This window comes from Zootoca vivipara, chromosome 6, assembly GCF_963506605.1.
Source record: "Zootoca vivipara chromosome 6, rZooViv1.1, whole genome shotgun sequence".
NCBI lineage: Eukaryota > Metazoa > Chordata > Lepidosauria > Squamata > Lacertidae > Zootoca > Zootoca vivipara.
Window position 1 is genome coordinate 3127868 of NC_083281.1, and position 19937 is coordinate 3147804.

Here is a 19937-nt window from a genome sequence, read left to right on the forward strand (position 1 = left end):
TTTCGCAAGAACTCCAATTTCTACTAGATTTCTGTTTCAGGGCTTGTCTGGCACGGATTAATCCATTCTGCATTGCTTTCTAGGGGAAAGCATGCCTTGGTTTTGGAACGCTTTGGTTTTGGAACGGAATTTCCGGAACGGATTAAGTTTGAGGACCAAGGTACCACTGTATCCCTGACCTAAGAAGAGGGATTCCCTCAGTTCCGGGAGGGAATGCCTCTTCCCCCAAAGAGGCATCTCTTAATTCCTTGCGTGCAGCTGGGAGTGATTCTTCTGAGATCGGGAGCGGGCAAAATCTGTAGTCTCCCAGATTGGGCTCAAACGGCACCACGGCACCTGCCTCCCGAGCTACGGTTTGTACATTTCCAGAAGTCTAGGCGCAGAATTCGTCGGTTCTCAGGGGCGTCTACCCAACCTCTCGCCGTTTGGGAGAAGCAAATGGGGCTTTTGGGGGGACGCGATGCGGGAAAGGAACTCCGGGAACCGCTCCCCCCCCCCGGCATGGCCGCGAGCTTCCTTCTCCTTAAAGAGAAACCACGTCATCTGTGCCAGGGTACTCGGGGAAATTCAGTTCGAACTTTTTCTGCACATCGTAAGGGAGGAAGCGGCCCGCCACAAGGTGGTGCTTGCCCACAAACCGCGTGGCGCACTGTTTGGGAGCAGCCAGGGAGACGAGGACGTCGGGACTGATTCCGTCGGAGCTGCCCATCTCCACATCCCAGCCTGAAAAGAAAGGGGTTGGGGGGGGGGCGGACAGGGAAGAGAGAGGACAAAGATAATCAGAAGTGGCTTCCTGGATCGAACCGTCTAAAGCCCACAGAGGTCGCCCCTCTCTCCCCACCTCCCCTGTTCTCTGCCCATGGCATTAGGGGGTAGACTGCTCCTGGACATGCAGGTTCTATTGAGCCGAGGACACTGAATGTGGGATTGTTTTTTTAAAAAAAACAACAACCTCAGACTTTATTGATTTAAAAGCAACATAGACACACAAAGAATACTTAGAAAAAGAAAAAGAAAAGAAAAAACCAACATCTATTACAAATAAAAAATAAAGAAGAAAATAGAACATTATATTGTGAATACACAAAAATATTTCAGCCACCAAATTCTGACTTCCTTAGAATCATAGAATCATAGAGTTGGAAGAGACCACAAGGGCCATCCAGTCCAACCCCCTGCCAAGCAGGAAACACCATCAAAGCATTCTTGACATATGGCTGTCAAGCCTCTGCTTAAAGACCTCCAAAGAAGGAGACTCCACCACACTCCTTGGTAGCAAATTCCACTGTCGAACAGCTCTTACTGTCAGGAAGTTCTTCCTAATGTTTAGGTGGAATCTTCTTTCTTGAAGTTTGAATCCATTGCTCCGTGTCCTTGATATGGGTTCTTTGTTTCTTTAATTACTTGCCTCTATTTTTCAATAAACTTAGTCTTTATTAAATCTTATTTGTGTTCTTTATACCTTATTCAATCCTGAGATTCAGGTAGGTAGCCGTGTTGGTCTGACGCAGACGAAATAAAGTAGCACCTTAGAGACCAACTAAGTTTGTTCTGGGTATAAAGCTTTTGTGTGCATGCACACTTCTTCAGATACCCGAAAGCTTATACCCAGAACAAACTTAGTTGGTCTCTAAAGTGCTCCTGGACAATTTTTTTATTGATTTATATTTATTTCGTCAATCCCGAGAGCTATTCAAAGCATTCTGAAGTCTTAATATGCGGACACTGTTCTTTTAAATATTGTCTATAAATCTCCCATTCCCTTTTCGGGTCCTGAATGTTGTACCAAGGCCTCTGCATATTCAGTTCCGTTGCCGCAAAAACGTGACCTAACAGCCTGACATCTCAACCAATTGGGGAGGGGGGGGGACCACAAAATATTTTAGACCCTCAGACGATTTAGCCTAACCTACAATTCAGTCGAACCTACGCTGCCTCTCACCCTGACCTGCCTAGAAGAATGGAACGGCAGAGGAGTTGGAAGGGACCCCGTGAGTCATCTAGACCAACCCCTGCAACACAGGATTCTCAGCGAGGATGACATCTGAAGTATAGGGAAGCTTTCAAGGCATAATGTTTTGTTAGGTTTTTATATATGTTGGAAGCCGCCCAGAGTGGCTTGGGCAGCCCTGTCCCCTGGGCAGGGAATAATAATAATAATAATAATAATAATAATAATAATAATAATAATAATATCAGGTTGCCTTTTGGGGGAGAGTATACCAACAAAGGTCTGTATAGTTAAAGCTGTGGTTTTCCCAGTAGTGTTGTATGGAAGTGAGAGCTGGACCATAAAGAAGGCTGATCGCCGAAGAATTGATGCTTTTGAATTCTGGTGCTGGAGGAGACTCTTGAGAGTCCCATGGACTGCAAGAAGATCAAACCTCTCCATTCTGAAGGAAATCAGCCCCGAGTGCTCCCTGGAAGGACAGATCCTGAAGCTGAGGCTCCAAGACTTTGGCCACCTCATGAGAAGAGAAGACTCCCTGGAAAAGACCCTGATGTTGGGAAAGATTGAGGGCACTAGGAGAAGGGGACGACAGAGGACGAGATGGTTGGACAGTGTTCTCAAAGCCACCAACATGAGTCTGACCAAACTGCGGGAGGCAGTGCAAGACAGGAGTGCCTGGCATGCTCTGGTCCATGGGGTCACAAAGAGTCGGACACGACTAAACGACTAAACAACAACAATTCTGGAAGGAGCATCTCCACCCCCATCGTCCAGCCTGGACACTGAAGTCCAGCTCCAAGGGCCTTCTGGCAGTTCCCTCCCTGCGAGAAGTGAGGTTACAGGGAACCAAGCAGAGGGCCTTTTCGGTGGTGGCACCCACCCTGTGGAATGCCCTCCCGTCAGATGTCAAGGCAATAATTAACTACCTGACTTTTAGAAGACATCTGAAGGCAGCCCTGTTTAGGGAAGTTTTTAATGTTTGATGTTTTATTATGTTTTTAATGTAGTGTTGGAAGCCGCCCAGAGTGGCTGGAGAGGTCTGGCCAGATGGGTGGGGTATAAGTAATAAATTATTATTATTATTATTATTATTATTATTATTATTATTATTATTAGCCCTGAGAAGGCGTGCTGCCTTAGACAACCCGGGAAAAGCATATTCCAAACAACAGCAGGGGGACCAGAGAGCATCTTCTCCGTGGCTGAATTATTATTATTAAGGGGATTCATTGAGGAGAGAACCGGCCAGCCCTCTCTGAGCCGCTTGCAGAAGAAAAGATGAGATGGAAATGTAATTTCCCAAAAATCTTTATGCTCCATCACGGTGCTGCCGAGGCAAAGCCACTTAAAAAGGAAGGAGGGAACGGAGAGAGAGATTCCTGAGATTCACCTCTCCTCGTTTGCTCTTCCTGATGGCAAAAGCAGAGACTCGGTCGCCTCTGTCCAGCCAGACATAAGGGGTGGGGGGAAAGGGCTATTTGGGTTATGACATCATGTCTCAGTTGGGGGAATCTGATGCCTCCCCCCCTTTTGCCGGACGGGGCTTCCAAGAGCTTCTGGAGACGGCTGCTGTTTGTGCCAGGCCAGTGGGGTGAAACTGGGCAGGGTGTCGGAAGGGAGGCGGGGGGCATCCTTCCTTGCAAGGGGTCGGGCTCAGCTCAGGGACGCAACTAGAGAAAAAGACAAGTGGGTGGAGAGACTCACAGAATAATTGCAGACAAGGCCAGAATCACAGTAGGTTTGGTGAGGCTCTAAGCTCCTGAAGGTAATGGGGCCTTTTTATATGTCCGGCTGTCCTTTATCAACCACAAATGGTCGCTGTTTCTTGTGTTGAATCTATGCTATATGGTCATTTATGGACCGAATAGGTATCTCAAGCCATTTGCACATCACAAAATAGGTATTGGTTGGACTGAAATACAATTCAGAAGAAGTGTGTTAATAGTGAAATACTTATTAAGCTCTAACTTTAAATGATTTTTTGATTCATAACAAACTTAATAATGCAAACACATTGGCATTTGGCTAGAACAGAAGTTCTTTTAGAAATGCAATTTACAAAGGCCACCATCTAGTCTCTAGAAACTGGCTAGAACATGAAATAATAATAGGTGTAAATATATGATGCAAACTACTAAGAATGATAAAGAGCAGAATGTAGGCACCCTATATATAGAAAGGAGCAAACCAGGGATATTTTAGGGAGCAGGCTAGCAGGCGGGGCCCATGACTTACATCACAGGAGCCTAGACAACAGAAAACACTGTTGCTGGATGTAGGCTTTATTTTACTACGCTGGCTCTCTTGATTTGTTTTTTATCTTATATTTTGGAAATGTACATCCAGTTTTTTCCCTCCTTTAAATTTTCTGGGGCCCCCAAGAGAGTGGGGCCCTATGCTAGAGCTTGTTTAGCTTACAGGTAAATCCGGCACAGATTGGAGAGCTCGAAGGGGCCCTGAGGGTCCTCTAGTCCAACCTCCTTGCAATGCACCTGGGATCGAATCCTGCAGCCCTTGGCATCATCAGCACCACGCTCTAACCAACTGGGCTATTTTCCCTCGGCTTGTTCGTTTTGGGGGGAAAGGCAAGTAAGAAGCAGGAGGATAGAGGTTTCTAAAATGATGCCTGTCGTGGAGAGTGTGGATAGAGAAAACCAGCCAGATGGGTATTATTATCATTATTATTATTATTATTATTATTATTATTATTATTATTATTATTATTACTGTCTCCTAACATTAGGACTCACGGACATGCAGCAAAGCTGAATGTTGGAAGATTCGAGACAGATAAATTAAAGTTCCCGCCTATCACCTTCTCTCTCCCCCCGCCCCTTGCTGGTCTCCCTGTCTCCTTTATAGAAAGCAGGGGGAAAGAGGACTGGGACAAACAATAGAATGAGTTGTCTCTGCCTGTCACTGGCTCCAGCGCCCCCTGCTGTTGAGCTCCTGAGATGCCACCAAATTGCAGCCTCTCCCCCCACCGCAGAGGCCACAGTGTCTTTGTTTGTATTTAGTCTTCTTACTTTTATTATGTATTTAGTATTTAGGGGAGGGTTGGGTTTTTTGCATTTCTATGTTGTGAGATCTAGTTACAGGTAGGTAGCTGTGTTGGTCTGACGTAGTTGAAACAAAGTAAAAAAAATTCATTCCAGTAGCACCTTAGGTAAAGGTAAAGGGACCCCTGACCATTAAGTCCAGTCGTGGACGACTCTGGGGTTGCGGCGCTCATCTCGCTTTACTGGCCGAGGGAGCCGGCGTTTGTCAGCAGACAGCTTCCAGGTCATGTGGCCAGCATGACTAAGCCGCTTCTGGCGAACCACAGCAGCACACGGAAACGCCGTTTACCTTCCTGCCGGAGTGGTACCTATTTATCTACTTGCACTTTGACATGCTTTCGAACTGCTAGGTTGGCAGGAGCAGGGACCGAGCAATGGGAGCTCACCCTGTTACGGGGATTCGAACCACCGACCTTCTGATCGGCAAGCCCTTGGCTCTGTGGTTTAACCCACAGCGCCACCCGTGTCCTTAGAGACCAACTAAGTTTGTAAGCTAAATGGAAGTGAGAGCTGGACCATAAAGAAGGCTGATCGCCGAAGAATGGATGCTTTTGAATTATGGTGCTGGAGGAGACTCTTGAGAGTCCCATGGACTGCAAGAAGATCAAACCTCTCCATTCTGAAGGAAATCAGCCCTGAGTGCTCCCTGGAAGGACAGATCGTGAAGCTCAGGCTCCAATACTTTGGCCACCTCATGAGAAGAGAAGAATCCTTGGAAAAGACCCTGATGTTGGGAAAGATTGAGGGCACTAGGAGAAGGGGACGTCAGAGGACAAGATGGTTGGACAGTGTTCTCGAAGCTACGAACATGAGTTTGACCAAACTGCGGGAGGCAGTGCAAGACAGGAGTGCCTGGCGTGCTCTGGTCCATGGGGTCACGAAGAGTCGGACACGACTAAATGACTAAACAAAACAAGTTTGTCACTGGTGTGAGCTTTCGTGTGCATGCACGCTTCTTCTGAAGAAGTGCGCATGCACACGAAAGCTCATACCAATGACAAAGTTAGTTGGTCTCTAAGGTGCAACTGGAATGATTTTTTAAAATTTCGTTTCCACCCTGAGATCTGTGGGCGAAGGATGGTATACAAATATAATAATAATATTATTAACATTAACAGGGAAGGGGTTTTGTCAGTTGCATCCTAGTGGGGCTCTTTGATTCCCCAGGGGCTCCTTATTCGACAGAGACTTGTTTGGGGGGGGTAGAACTTAGCAGACCGCTACGCCGGCTCCCTCGGCCAATAATGTGAGATGAGCGCGCAACCCCAGAGTCGGTCACGACTGGACCTAATGGTCAGGGGTCCCTTTACCTTTACCTTACTCAACAGGGGAAGCATACCAGAGGGGACGTCCAGGCTGACGAGAGGGATCCGGATTTGCTTGAGGGTGGCCAGGATCGTACTGAACGGCTCTGGCAACTCGCCCGGCGTGGCTTCCACTCCGAGCAAGGCGTCGATCACGAGATTGTAAGCGTCGCTGATCAGCTGAGTCTGCCACAGGGGAGAAGATGAGAGGGGGGGTGTCACATCGCAACCCTGCAGTTGTGGGTTCTCCAAGTCTTATAAGGTGCACAAAGAAGCTGTGGTCTACCGACCGAGGTGCATGTAAAACACGGTGCAAAAAGAAACTCAATGCTGCCCTTCTTGTTATTACTATTACAGCGGTACCTTGGTTCTCAAACTTAACCCGTTCCGGAAGTCCTTTTCCAAAACCAAAGCGTTCCAAAACCAAGGCGCGCTTTCCCATAGAAAGTCATGCAAAACGGATTAATCCATTCCAGACTTTTAAATACAACCTCTGAAACAGCAATTGAACATGAATTTCACTATCTAACGAGACCATGGATCCATAAAAAGAAAGCAATGATCTACGTACTGTGCTATAAAATAAATAAGACAGTATTGGAGATGATAAAAATAAAAATTTATCTTTTTTTCTTCCCTGCACTGATGATAGTCATTGTTTGGATGGGGGGCTTTTATCCATTTCCGCAGTCGCATAATCAATCAATCCGTAGCTGAATTGGGTTCCACACATTAACTGGAAAAGCCTCAAAAACAAAAACACAAAATAAACAGCAAAAACAAAAGTGCCAAACTTACCAGTAATCTGTTCTGGAAGTCCGTTTGACTTCCGAAATGTTTGGAAACCAAGGCATAGCTTCTGATGGGTGCAGGTGCCCTGGAAACAATAGCCGACAGCCACAGCAGACGCTCAGCTTCCGAGAAACATTTGAGAACCGGAAACCTTCCGGGTTTTCGGCGTTTGAGAACCAAGGTACCACTGTATTACTATTATATATTTTATTTGTACCCCGCCCAACTGACTGGGTTGTCCCAGACACTCTGGGCAGCTCCAAACATATATAAAAAGATAACAAAACATCACACATTAAACCATTTATCATATATGGATAGCTTTTTTATTTTATTTTTTTAAAAGAGCAGTGTTTTATTAATACAGTGGAAACACTGAAGGAAGTCAAATGCAATCCGTTCTGGAAGGACGTTCGACTTCCAAAACGTTCGAAAACCGGGACACTTACTTCTGGGTTTCTGACATTCGGGAGCAGATCGGTTCAAGAACTGAGGTTCCACTGTATCATTAATATTATTTATTAAAGGGAGGTAAAGGTAAAGGACCCCTGGACAGTTTAGTCCAGTCAAAGGTGACTATGGGGCTGTGGCGCTCGTTTCGCTTTCAGGCCGAGGGAGCCAGCGTTTGTCTGCAGACAACTTTCCGGGTCACGTGGCCAGCAGGTCTTAACCGCTTCTGGCACAACGGGACACCGTGACGGAAACAAGAGCGCACGGAAACACCGTTTACCTTCCCGCTGCAGCGGTACCTATTTATCTACTTGCCCTGGCGTGTTTCGAACTGCTAGGTTGGCAGGAGCTGGGACACAGCGACGGGAGCTCACCCTGTCGTGGGGATTCGAACCACTGACCTTCCGATCGGCAAGCCCAGGAGACTCAGTGGTTTAGACCACAGCGCCACCCGCAACCACCCATTATCAACACGGGAGAATGCAAATCAGTTAATTTCACAGGTTCCAAATCCGGAGATGGCGCCCACACAATTTCAGCGTGGTGTAGTGGCGAGAGTGTCGGCCTAGGACCTAGGAAAGACCAGGGTTCGAATCCCCCATGAAGCTTACTGGGTGACCATGGGGGCCTAACATCTCACCCTACTTCACAGGGTTGTTGTGGGGGTGATTTGGGGGGGGGGTTAGGGTTCTTGAGCTCCTTGGAGGAAAAGGCTGGATATAAATTCAATAAATGGATAGAAATAAATCTGCACATGTACATTATAAAACATCAACCATTAAAAACCTTCCTAAACAGGGCTGCCTCCAGATGTCTTCTAAACATCAGGTAGTTGTTTATTTCCTTGACATCTGAAGGGAGGGCATTCCACAGGGCGGGCGCCACCACCGAGAAGGCCCTCTGCCTGGTTCCCTGTAACCTCACTTCTCGCAGGGAGGGAACCGCCAGAAGGCCGTCGGAGCTGGACACCAGTGTCCGGGCTAGACAATGGGGGTGGAGACTCTCCTTCAGGGATACTGGGCCATTTAGGGCTTTCAAGGTCAGCACCAACACTTTGATTTGTGCTCAGAAACGTACTGAGAGCCAATGTAGGTCTTTCAGGACCAATGTTATATGGTCCTGGCGGGCGCTCCCAGTCACTAGTCTAGCTGCCGCATTCTGGATTAGTTGTAGTTTCTGGGTCACCTTCAAAGGTAGCCCCACGGAGAGCGCATTGCAGTAGTCCAAGCGGGAGATAACCAGAGCATGCACCACTCTGGCGAGACAGTCTGTGGTCAGGGAGGGTCTCAGCCTGTGTACCAGACGGAGTTGCCCTGGACACAGAATTGACCTGTGCCTCTATGGACAGCTGTGAGTCCAGAATGACCCCCAGGCTGCGCACCTGGTCCTTCAGGGGCACAGTTGCCCCATTCAATACCTTGCTGAGACAACTTGAATCTCCTGCCTCCGCTGCAAGGCTGCTGTCCGTGGTGCTGAACTAGTTCTGCAGTCCCTGTCCAATGTCCTAAACCTAGCTTTGCCTTAAGCTCAGTTTACGCCAGGCTTCCTCAACCTCGGCCCTCCAGATGTTTTTGGCCTACAACTCCCATGATCCCTAGCTAGCAGGACCAGTGGTTAGGGATGATGGGAATTGTAGTCTCAAAACATCTGGAGGGCCGAGGTTGAGGAAGCCTGGGTTATGCAGACTCTCTCTATGGAAGAACTTCCCCTCTATCCTCTTAGCTGTTCTGCTCCTGGACCAGGGTCCTGAAAAGTACGTCGAGTTGGAAACTGAAGTTTACAGCATGTTATTCCTTGAAGGAGAACTACCTGATGGTCTAAATTATAGAGTCTAGGGCTTGCCGATCAGAAGGTCGTGGGTTCGAATCCCTGCAACGGGGTGAGCTCCCGTTCCTCGGTCCCTGCTCCTGCCCACCTAGCAGTTCGTAAGCACGTCAAAGTGCAAGTAGATAAATAAGTACCGCTCCGGTGGGAAGGTAAACAGCGTTTCCGTGCGCTGCTCTGGTTTGCCAGAAGCGGCTTTGCCATGCTGGCCACATGACCCGGAAGCTGTATGCCGGCTTCCTCGGCCAGTAAAGCGAGATGAGCGCCGCAACCCCAGAGTCATCCACAACTGGACTTAACGGCCAGGGGTCCCTTTACCTTTAGGCTTGCAAAGCTGTATAAGACTGAATCGGATAAGTGCTGGAGATGCAATGAGGTTGAGGGTACTTTCTATCATACGTGGTGGAGCTGTAAAAGGGTAAAATAGTATTGGGAAATTATTCACAATGAATTGGGGGGGGAGTTTAAAAGTACTTTTTTTAAAAAAGAAAAACAACCACAGTCCTTTCTGTTTGGGATAATTCAGATGGAAATCCCCAGGTGTCAAAAAGAGAAGAAAAGGTTATTTATGTATGCCACCACTGCAGCCCGTGTTTCATTAGCCCAAAAATAGAAAACGAGCGAGGTCCCGACTAAAGAAGAATGGCCAATTAAGCTAACGGAATATGCACAGCTCGCAGACTTATCATAGAGAATTAAAAAAGAAGAAGAACATACGTTTAAAGAAGATTGGGAAATGTTTATTGATTATACTGGGGGGGGGATATGTACAGCTGAAAATGCCGGCCGCATTAAGACAAATCCACAGTTAATAGGATTCGTTCTCCTAGCTTGAACAGCAATTGGAGGAATTAGATTTGCATCCTCTAGGATCCAACCTCAGTACATAACCTATCCCCTAAAACCAGCTTCACTTGGTCCTCAGGGATGCTGTCACTGCACTCCTTATGGGGAGATACGGGAGCAAACTGGCCACGAATCATAGAATCATAGAGTTGGAAGAGACCACAAGGGCCATCCAGTCCAACCCCCTGCCAAGCAGGAAACGCCATCAAAGCATTCTTGACACATGGCCGTCAAGCCTCTGCTTAAAGACCTCCAAAGGAGGAGACTCCACCACACTCCTTGGCAGCAAATTCCACTGCCGAACAGCTCTTACTGTCAGGAAGTTCTTCCTAATGTTGAGGCGGAATCTTCTTTCTTGTAGTTTGAATCCATTGCTCTGTGTCCACTTCTCTGGAGCAGCAGAAAACAACCTTTCACCCTCCTCTATATGACATCCTTTTATATATTTGAACATGGATATCATATCACCCCTTAACCTTCTCTTCTCCAGGCTAAACATACCCAGCTCCCTTAGCCATTCCTCATAAGGCATCGTTTCCAGGCCTTTGACCATTTTGGTTGCCCTCCTCTGGACATTTCATGAACCGGCATGAAATGAGCATGGAAAACCCGGCACAGATGCTCATCAACGTTGCGCTCTCTTTATTTTTGCAAAACACCCAAAAAATGTCTGCAAGCAAACTTCCAACGTATTTCTGGCACACTCTCTGTGGTTCCAAGCAGTAACATTTGGTTTGATCCCTAATTTTAGCTCTCCAGAAGGACTCTTGCCATTTTGTTTTAACACCACTTAACTCGCAGCTGGCTTCTCCCCGAGCCCAAACGCCACAAGATTATAGCAAACGGATTCAGCTTCCACTGAGATTTAGCAGAAATTGCAATACCAAAGATGTTCTAAACAGAAGCTGGAAGCTTCCTTTTCTCCCTGAGGGCGAGGGTCTATGACGCTATGAGGTTAGGGAGCCCGTCCCAGGAACCAGCAAGTAACCGGGATTTGAGCCACACACATGCTCAAAAACCTCCCTCTGTAATTTGATTCTAGGACATCAGGAACCAAAAATGTCATTAAAAAAGGCTTGGAGATTCATGTCTCTTTTAAAACATAAAACAGGATGTGATTTGCGAGGCCACAACCATCTGATGCCAATATCCAAAGTGAGGACCCTGATGATGGCGGGGAAAGGGTGGAATTCGATTCAATTCATATTTAAAGGCCGATCTACCTCATTCGCACTTCCTGAAAGAACAGCAAGCCAAAATATGGTGGCACCTTGGTTCTCAAACGCCTTGGTACTCAAACAACTTGGAACCCAAACACTGCAAACCCAGAAGTAAGTGTTCCGGTTTGTGAACTTTTTTCAGAAGCCGAACATGCTCCGTTTTGAGTGTGACGCTTCTGATTTGAGTGTTACGCTGAGGCTTGTCTGTTTTTGCTATTTATTTTCCCTTTTTGTTTTTGCGGCTCCTTTTGTTTTGTTTTTGTGACTGTGTGGATTGCTTGTGTGACTGCAGTACATTGTTTATTGCTTTCATTTTATGGATCGGTGGTCTCACTGTAAAATTCATGTTCAATTGCTGTTTTAGGGGTTGTTAGTAAAAGTCTGGAATGGGTTAATCCATTTTGCATTGCTTTCTATGGGAAAGCGCGCCTTGGTTTTAGAACAGACTTCTGGCACGGATTAAGCTTGAGAACCAAGGTACCACTGTACAATCATCTGTTGACGTCCGCCATCAAGAGGGCTTGTCGCACCAAGCGGCTCCCTTGCAAGTGAGGGACCAGAAAGCCTTTGCTCACCTCCGCTGGCAGATAGGACAGAAACGGAATGTCCATCTTCTCACACTGCGTGGTGAAATCCCGGAAAAGAGGGTTCAAAGATCTCTTCGGATAGAAAATGGTGGGCTCGTATTCCTGCAAGGAGAAACATGAGGGGGAGACAAAAGAGGAAGGCACGAAGGGAAGTGTGAGGGATTGGAAATCAGCAACTTTGCAAAACGTTGAATAAATAAAATTTGCGGCATTCTCAGCTTGGAGAATAACTTGCCCCGGATCTGGGTGCGGCCAAGGGATGGAGCCTCCAAATCTATGATCTCACTGTCTGAGGAAATCATAGATTTCCAATCATTGCACTCCAGGCTTCCCTAACCCCAAGTCTTGCTGAAGCAACATCTCCCTCTTGAGCACGGGTGTCAAACTCAAGGCCCGGGGGCCAAATCCGGCCCGCCAGACCTCGTCATGTGGCCCGCCGAGCGCCCCAGCCAGCGGGACCCAGCAGCGGGACCTTGCTGCTGAAGCGCCGCGCCGACAAAGCGCCGACAAACAGCTGGGGCCTGGGGGGGGGTAGAAAGGCGGCCGGAGCAGCGCTGCGTGGAGCGCCCCGAGCCACAGCAGGAGAAGGAAGAGGCAGCTTGCCGGGTCAGTGCCCAGCAGCGCCGCACGGAGAGTCCCAAGCCTCTGCGACGCAGCAGTGCTCTGTAGCACTTTGAATCCTCCTCCTCCTGCCACGGCTCGGCGCCTGGAAATGGCTGCTGCTGCTGCTGCTGAATCACAGACAAAGCACCCAGCAGCGCCGCGTGGAGAAGGAGGAGGATTCAAAGTGCTACAGAGCACTGCTGCGTCCCAGAGGCTCGGGACTCTCCGCACAGTGCTGCTCCGTACGGACAAGCCGCCTCCTCCTCCTCTTGCCTCACCTCCTTCTCCTCCTGCCGCGGCTCAGCCTCATGAACGTGAGCTCAGCAGCGGCTCAGCCTCATGAACGTGCAAGTCTGAGGCTTTACGCACTTCTCCTAAAACGGACACCCGCTGCCTCACGCTGCACGGGAAATGTTTTTTTGCCCCTGGGTCCCTTTGCGCTCTTTTCTGGCGCTGAATCAAGGCGGCGACCCCCCCTTCCCTTTCTTTCTTCTTCTCTCTCGTTCTTATTCTTTCTTTCCCTCTCCTTCCTTCCTTCCTTCTTTATCTCTGTCTTCTCTCCGTCTTTCTTTTTCTTTCCTTCTTTATTCCCTTCCTTCTTTCCTACTCTTCTTTCTCTCCCCTCTTTCTTTCCTCTCTCCCTCCTGCTCCCTCTTCTCTTTCTTTCTTTCTTTCTTTCTTTCTTTCTTTCTTTCTTCCTTCCCTCCTTCCTTCCTTCCTTCCTTCCGTCCTTCCGTCCTTCCCATCTTCCTTCCTCTCCCTCATTCTTATTCTTTCTTTCCCTCTCTACTTCCTTCCTTCTTTCTCCCTTTCCGTCTTCTCTCCCTCTTTCTTTTTCTTTCCTTCTCTCCCCTCTTTCCTTCCTCTCTCCCTCCTGCTCCCTCTTTTCTTTCTTTCTTTCTTCCTTCCTTCCTTCCTTCCGTCCTTCCCATCTTTCTTCCTCTCCCTCATTCTTATTCTTTCTTTCCCTCTCTACTTCCTTCCTTCTTTCTCCCTTTCAGTCTTCTCTCCCTCTTTCTTTTTCTTTCCTTCTTTATTCCCTTCCTTCTTTCCTACTCTTCTTTCTCTCCCCTCTTTCCTTCCTTCCTCTCTCCCTCCCACTCCCTCCTTCCTTCCTTCCTTCCTTCCTTCCTTCCTTCCTTCCTTCCTTCCTTCCTTCCTTCCCATCTTTCTTCCTCTCCCTCATTCTTATTCTTTCTTTCCCTCTCTACTTCCTTCCTTCTTTCTCCCTTTCCATCTTCTCTCCCTCTTTCTTTTTCTTTCCTTCTCTCCCCTCTTTCCTTCCTCTCTCCCTCCTGCTCCCTCTTTTCTTCCTTCCTTCCTTCCTTCCTTCCTTCCAATCTTCCTTCCTTCCGATCTTTCTTCCTCTCCCTCATTCTTATTCTTTCTTTCCCTCTCTACTTCCTTCCTTCTTTCTCCCTTTCCGTCTTTTCTCCCTCTTTTTCTTTCCTTCTTTATTCCCTTCCTTCTTTCCTACTCTTCTTTCTCTCCCCTCTTTCCTTCCTTCCTCTCTCCCTCCCACTCCCTCTTTTCTTCCTTCTTTCCTTCCTTCCTTCCTTCCTTCCTTCCTTCCTTCCTTCCTTCCTTCCTTCCTCCCCTCCTCTCCCCTCCCCTCTCTCTCCCTCTCCCTCTCCCTCTCCCTCTCCTCAGAAACATAGGATGCTGCTTTATACTTCTGGCCCTTAAACCCTGGAACCAGGAGAGCAGCTCCAGCGAGTCAACCTCAGCCAGTCCCTTTGGTGAAGGGTGGTGGCTCACTGGCAGAACATCTGTCCTGCATGCAGAAGGACCCTAGCATCTCCAGGTACCAGTAGCTCTGCAAAGCTCCTGCATGAAACCCTAGTGAGTCTCCACCACCCAGTGCAGTTACCAAAAATCATTTTTCAATAAATTGTACAATAATTGTACATTTGAATATCTACTTGCCATTATTCTACCTATGTTTATGCTTTCAGAGCTAGTTATTACTTACATTATTACAAAAAAACAGTAATAATTGAATGCAGTGACAATAATTTATGATAATAAAGAGTGGACACATTGTCCTACAGATACAACCGGCCCTTTGAGGGTGACCAAACTGCTGATGCGGCCCCCGATGAATTTGAGTTTGACACCCCTGCTCTTGAGGATTTAGGTATCTTGGTAGACCACAAACATAACATAAGTCAACAGTGCAATGCAGGGGGCGGGGAGCCAATCCTATTCTAGGTTGCATCAACAGAAGTCTAAGATCTCTCCCTCATTCTTAGCTGTGCTACACTGAGGCCTCCTCGAGAGATTCCCTCAACGGTGTCTCCGAAATTTTTTACACATCACTTGAGAAGACAGGCGAACTAATGTCAGTGTACTGGAAGAAGCAAAGACACCAGTGTCAAAGTGATGATTCTTCAACATCAACTTCGTTGGACTGGTCATGGTGTTCAGATGCCTGATTATCATCTTCCAAAGAAACTCCTCTATTCCGAACTTAAAAATGGAAAGCATAATGCTGGTGGTCAACAAAGGAGGTTTAAAGACTGTCTCAAAGCAAATCTAATACGTATATAAACACCGACAACTGGGGAACACTGGCCTGCGAGCGCTCGAGTTGGAGAACAGCCTTTCGCAAAAGTGTTATGGGCTTTGAAGACACTCGAACTCAGGACGAAAGGAAGAAACGTGCTAAGAGGAAGGCACGCTTGGCAAACCCTCACCAGGATCAACTCCCGCCCAGAAACCAATGTCCCCACTGTGGAAGGACGTGTGGGTCCGGAATTGGCCTCCACATTCACTTACGGACTGCTAAAACCCTGTTTTGGAAGACAATCTTCCTCGGCTACGAGGGATCGCCAAGGAAGAGCGTCCAGATCAATGGAAGGAATCGTGCTTCTCTGTTCTGGAGCCCTGTGTCCAGTTCTGGGCACCCCAGTTTAAGGAGGATATTGACAAGCTGGAAGGTGTGCAGAGGAGGGCAACCAAGATGGCCAAGGGTCTGGAAACCAAGTCTTGCGAGGAATGGTTGAGGGTGCTCAGCCTGGAGAAGACTGAGAGATGGCCATCTTCAAATAAATGAAGGAAGACAGAGCGAGTTCAAGGAGGACTTGAACCAATGGATTCATCTTTTAAAAAAGGAGATTTCGGCTAAGCCTTAGGGAGAACTTTCTGATGGTAAGAACTGTTTGATAGTGGAACTTTCTGAAGGTGGCGGGTGCTCCTTCTTTGGAGGTTTTTAAACTGAGGTTGGGTGGCCACCTCTTGGCAAATCTTTAGTTGCAATTCCTGGATGACCCTTGGGGTCTCTTCCAACTCTACAAGTCTATGATTCTATGATTGTTGTTGTTGTTTAGTCGTTTAGTCGTGTCCGACTCTTCGTGACCCCATGGACCATAGCACGCCAGGCACTCCTGCCTTGCACTGCCTCCCGCAGTTTGGTCAGACTCATGTTAGTAGCTTTGAGAACACTGTCCAACCATCTCGTCCTCTGTCATCCCCTTCTCCTTGTGCCCTCCATCTTTCCCAACATCAGGGTCTTTTCCAGGGAGTCTTCTCTTCTCATGAGGTGGCCAAAGTATTGGAGCCTCAGCTTCAGGATCTGTCCTTCCAGTGAGCACTCAGGGCTGATTTCCTTCAGAATGGATAGGCATAACTCCATATTCAAGTGGAAGCCTCGCTGAAGCAACATTTCCCTCATTGCTCTACATTCCAGCCTTCCTGAACTGGGGGACTGGACATCTAACTGATAACAGGCAGAGTTTTAAACTTGAATGAAAGTTAAGAAATAAATTTCAGGAGTAGGGTGGGGGCCACAGAAAGGGAAAGGAAATCATTTCATCCCTGAGAAATAAATTTCAGAAGTGGGATGCAGGGCAAAGGAAGGGGACTTTAAACCCTGTTTTCCCTTCTCCTTCTTGTTCCCCAGGGCGACCTGGAGCTATTTCTTAGCGAGACCAATTCAGGGCGAGAAAGAAAGTGCTTTGTACCCTAGAAACACAGTGTATTAAAAGGCTGCCAAGCCAGGCAGGACTGTTGCTTTGTGGGTTTCAAAAGCTAGGTCACGGTTTGCATGGAAAGCAGAACCATGTACTGTATCCTTCTCTAAGCCTTCTTTGCAGTTTGGAAAGCTCAGAAAAACCCCGGCCAATGGTGCTAATACTTTTAGTCTTAACACAGAGCATTCTCTCTCCTACAACCTCACCCCAGCAATTCTGCACCTTTCTCTTTAAAATTTTATTTACACTTTTCAGGTTTATACATTTCATTAATTTTACAATCCTTCTAACATTTCAAAACTCGACTTCCTCCCCCCTCTTTCTGCGGTTCCTTAAAGTTATTTTTTTTAAATCTTCTGCATATCCAAATTCATTCAATGTGCTCATTTATTTAGCTACTTTAAATATATACTCTTATGAAAGTGCGAGTTATTATAATAGTCCTGACCATGTTTTTCTCTGCTTTCAATTTATCTGCAAATATTCAATAAACCATTTCTATTCTTTTTTTAAATAAAAAGTTTATCTTGTTTTCTTATTCTTCGGGTGAGTGTCGCCATTTCTGCATATTCCATAACTAAAAGAAACTTATCAAAACAAGAGGGAGGAGAATATAAATTAAAGAATTTAAGGAATTATCTGGGAAATTTAACAATATGGTTACAATATCATCATTTGAAAGGAGTATTTAAGAAAGAAAGGATACGAGGGTTTGGGGAACAAATATCTTTTTCTTCTTCTTTGGCAATCACTCGTAGCCGAGGAAGATTGTCTTCCATAAACACGGTTTTAACAATGAGTCCGTAAGTGACTGTGGAGGCCAATTCTGGATCCCCACGTCCTTCCACAGTGGGGACATAGGTTTTCAGGCGGGAGTTGATCCCGGTGAGGGTTTGCCAAGCGTGCCTTCCTCTTAGCACGTTTCTCCCTTGCGTCCTGAGTTCGAGTGTCTTCAAAGCCCAGGACACCTTTGGTAAAGGCTGTTCTCCAACTGGAGCGCTCGCAGGCCAGTGTTTCCCAGTTGTCTGTGTTTATACTACATTTTTAAAGATTTGCCTTTGAACCTCTTTTGTTGACCACCAGCATTACGCTTTCCATTTTTAAGTTCGGAATAGAGTGGTTGCTTTGGAAGACGATCATCACGCATCAACACAACATGACCAGTCCAACGAAGATGTTGAAGAACCATCGCTTCAACACTGGTGACCTTTGCTTCTTCCAGTACACTGGCATTAGTTCCCCTGTCTTCCCAGGTGATGTGTAAAACTTTTTGGAGACACCGTTGATGGAATCTTTTGAGAAGTTGGAGATGGCATTTATAAGTGGCCCATGTTTCACAAGCATACAGTACGGTTGGTAGTGCAATAGCTTTGTAAACAAGCTAAATTGTACATCTCTCTCTCTCTCTCTCTCTCTCTCTCTCTCTCTCTCTCTCTCTCTCTCTCTCTCTCTCTCTCTCTCCTCTCTGTGTCTGTGTGTCTGTTCAGCTATCCTGAGCCTTTCTCCTCCATTCCAAAAATCATCTTATATAAAAAGTTAAAAGGAAGATCTTCCCCCTAGAAGCGAAACCGTTGAGTGCCCTGATCTCAAGCCAACATCAAAAAGACTTCAGAGGAGCAGGTTGGAGCTGGTCCAGAATCATATCTTCACAGTGGCCAACCAGAAGCCCTGCAGTGGGAAGCCCCAAAAAGCAGGATCCGAGCACAAGAGAAGCGCTCTCACCCTCCCCGGGGTGACCGACTGGAATTCCCAAGCAATATTGCCTCCAGCAGCGGAGACATCATAGCCCTTGCGGCTGGCCGTCATAAATACCTCTACGAATTTGTCCAACCCTCTTTTAAAAGGGGGACAGAAATGGATTCGAACAAGGAAGAGAGAGAATGCATGATGGAAACAAAGCCAAACTCTGGGGGGGGGCAGAAGGGGGCTGCAGGTACCTACAAAGACACGCAGGTGACGGGCACATGCCAGGCCGACTGCCCCGTTCTGTTCGCAGCCGCAGACCACCAGCAACGTCGGCTGCTTTCTCGGCAGAGACCTCCGAGGGAAAACCTGCAACGAGACGCCCGGAAAATAAGGGTGCAGGACAACCGGGGGTGGGGTGCTCAGGCTAAAAACAAGAGGCGGATCCGATGGGAGACAGCCGAGGAGCAGAAGCTCAATGGCTTCCACCAGGAATGTAAGAAGGGAAGGCATCTCCCCTGGCCCTATCCTGAGATGTTTTGGGATCGAACCTGGGACCCTCTGCCCTGGGACTGAGCTGTGCTCCTTCCCTTAAGGATAAATCGAGGTTCTAGCCCTCGCGGCCTGGTTTTAAATAGGAACGTAGGGAGCTTGCCAAACCGAGTCGGACCATTGGTCTGTCTGGCTCAGGGCTGTCAACACTGAATGGCAGCGAATCTCCAGGATTTCGAACTCGCAACCCTCTCCAAGAGTCATTTCGGACTCACAGCTGTTTATGGACAAAAATAAATAAATAAAAAATCCTTCCAGTAGCACCTTAGAGACCAACTAAGTTTGTCATAGGTATGAGCTTCCGTGTGCATGCACACTTCGTCAGATACACTGAAACAGAAGTCACTAGACCCTTATGTATAGTCAGAGGGTGGGGAGGGGTATTACTCAGAAGGGTGGTGGGAATGGGTGATTGGCTGATAGGAGTGGTAAACCTGTTCATGGAGGTGCAGGTCAATTCTGTGTCCAGGGCAGCCCCGTCTGGTACGCAGGATGAGACCCTCCCTGCCCGCAGACTGTCTGGCCAGAGTGGTGCATGCTCTGGTTATCTCCCGCTTGGACTACTGCAATGCGCTTTCCGTGGGGCTACCTTGGAAGGTGACCCGGAAACTACAACTAATCCAGAATGTGGCAGCTAGACTGGGGACTGGGAGTGGCCGCTGAGACTGTATAACACCGGGGTCCACCTCCTGAGGGTCTTCTAGCGGTCCCCTCCCTGCGAGAAGTGAGGTTAGGAAACCAGGCAGAGGGCCTTCTTGGTGGTGGTGCCCGCCCTGTGGAATGCCCTCCCGTCAGACGTCAATGAAATAAACAACTACCTGACTTTTAGAAGACATCTGAAGGCAGCCCTGTTTAAGGGACATTTTTAATGTTTGGTGTTTTATCGTGTTTTTAATATCCTGTTGGAAGCTGCCCAAAGTGGCCGGGGAGGTCCGGCCAGATGGGCAAGGTATAAGTAATAAATTTCTTCTTCTTCTTCTTCTTCTTCTTCTTCTTCTTCTTCTTCTTCTTCTTCTTCGTCTTCGTCTTCGTCTTCGTCTTCGTCTTCGTCTCCTCCTCCTCCTCCTCCTCCTCCTCCTCCTCCTCCTCCTCCTC

General features: G+C 47.6%; 1 protein-coding gene across 1 annotated transcript in view; it reads right to left on the reverse strand.

Annotated features, from left to right (window-relative positions):
- Nucleotides 1-19937, reverse strand: part of YJEFN3 (YjeF N-terminal domain containing 3) — a 28905-nt gene continuing 8968 nt past the window's right edge. Inside the window, exons 3-6 of the mRNA XM_035120016.2 lie at nucleotides 18549-18659; nucleotides 12022-12135; nucleotides 6350-6500; nucleotides 1-723 (exon numbers count right to left, since the gene is read on the reverse strand). Coding sequence (XP_034975907.1) covers nucleotides 524-723; nucleotides 6350-6500; nucleotides 12022-12135; nucleotides 18549-18659 — 576 coding nt within the window. The 3' untranslated portion in view covers nucleotides 1-523. The remainder of the gene's footprint in view (nucleotides 724-6349; nucleotides 6501-12021; nucleotides 12136-18548; nucleotides 18660-19937) is intronic.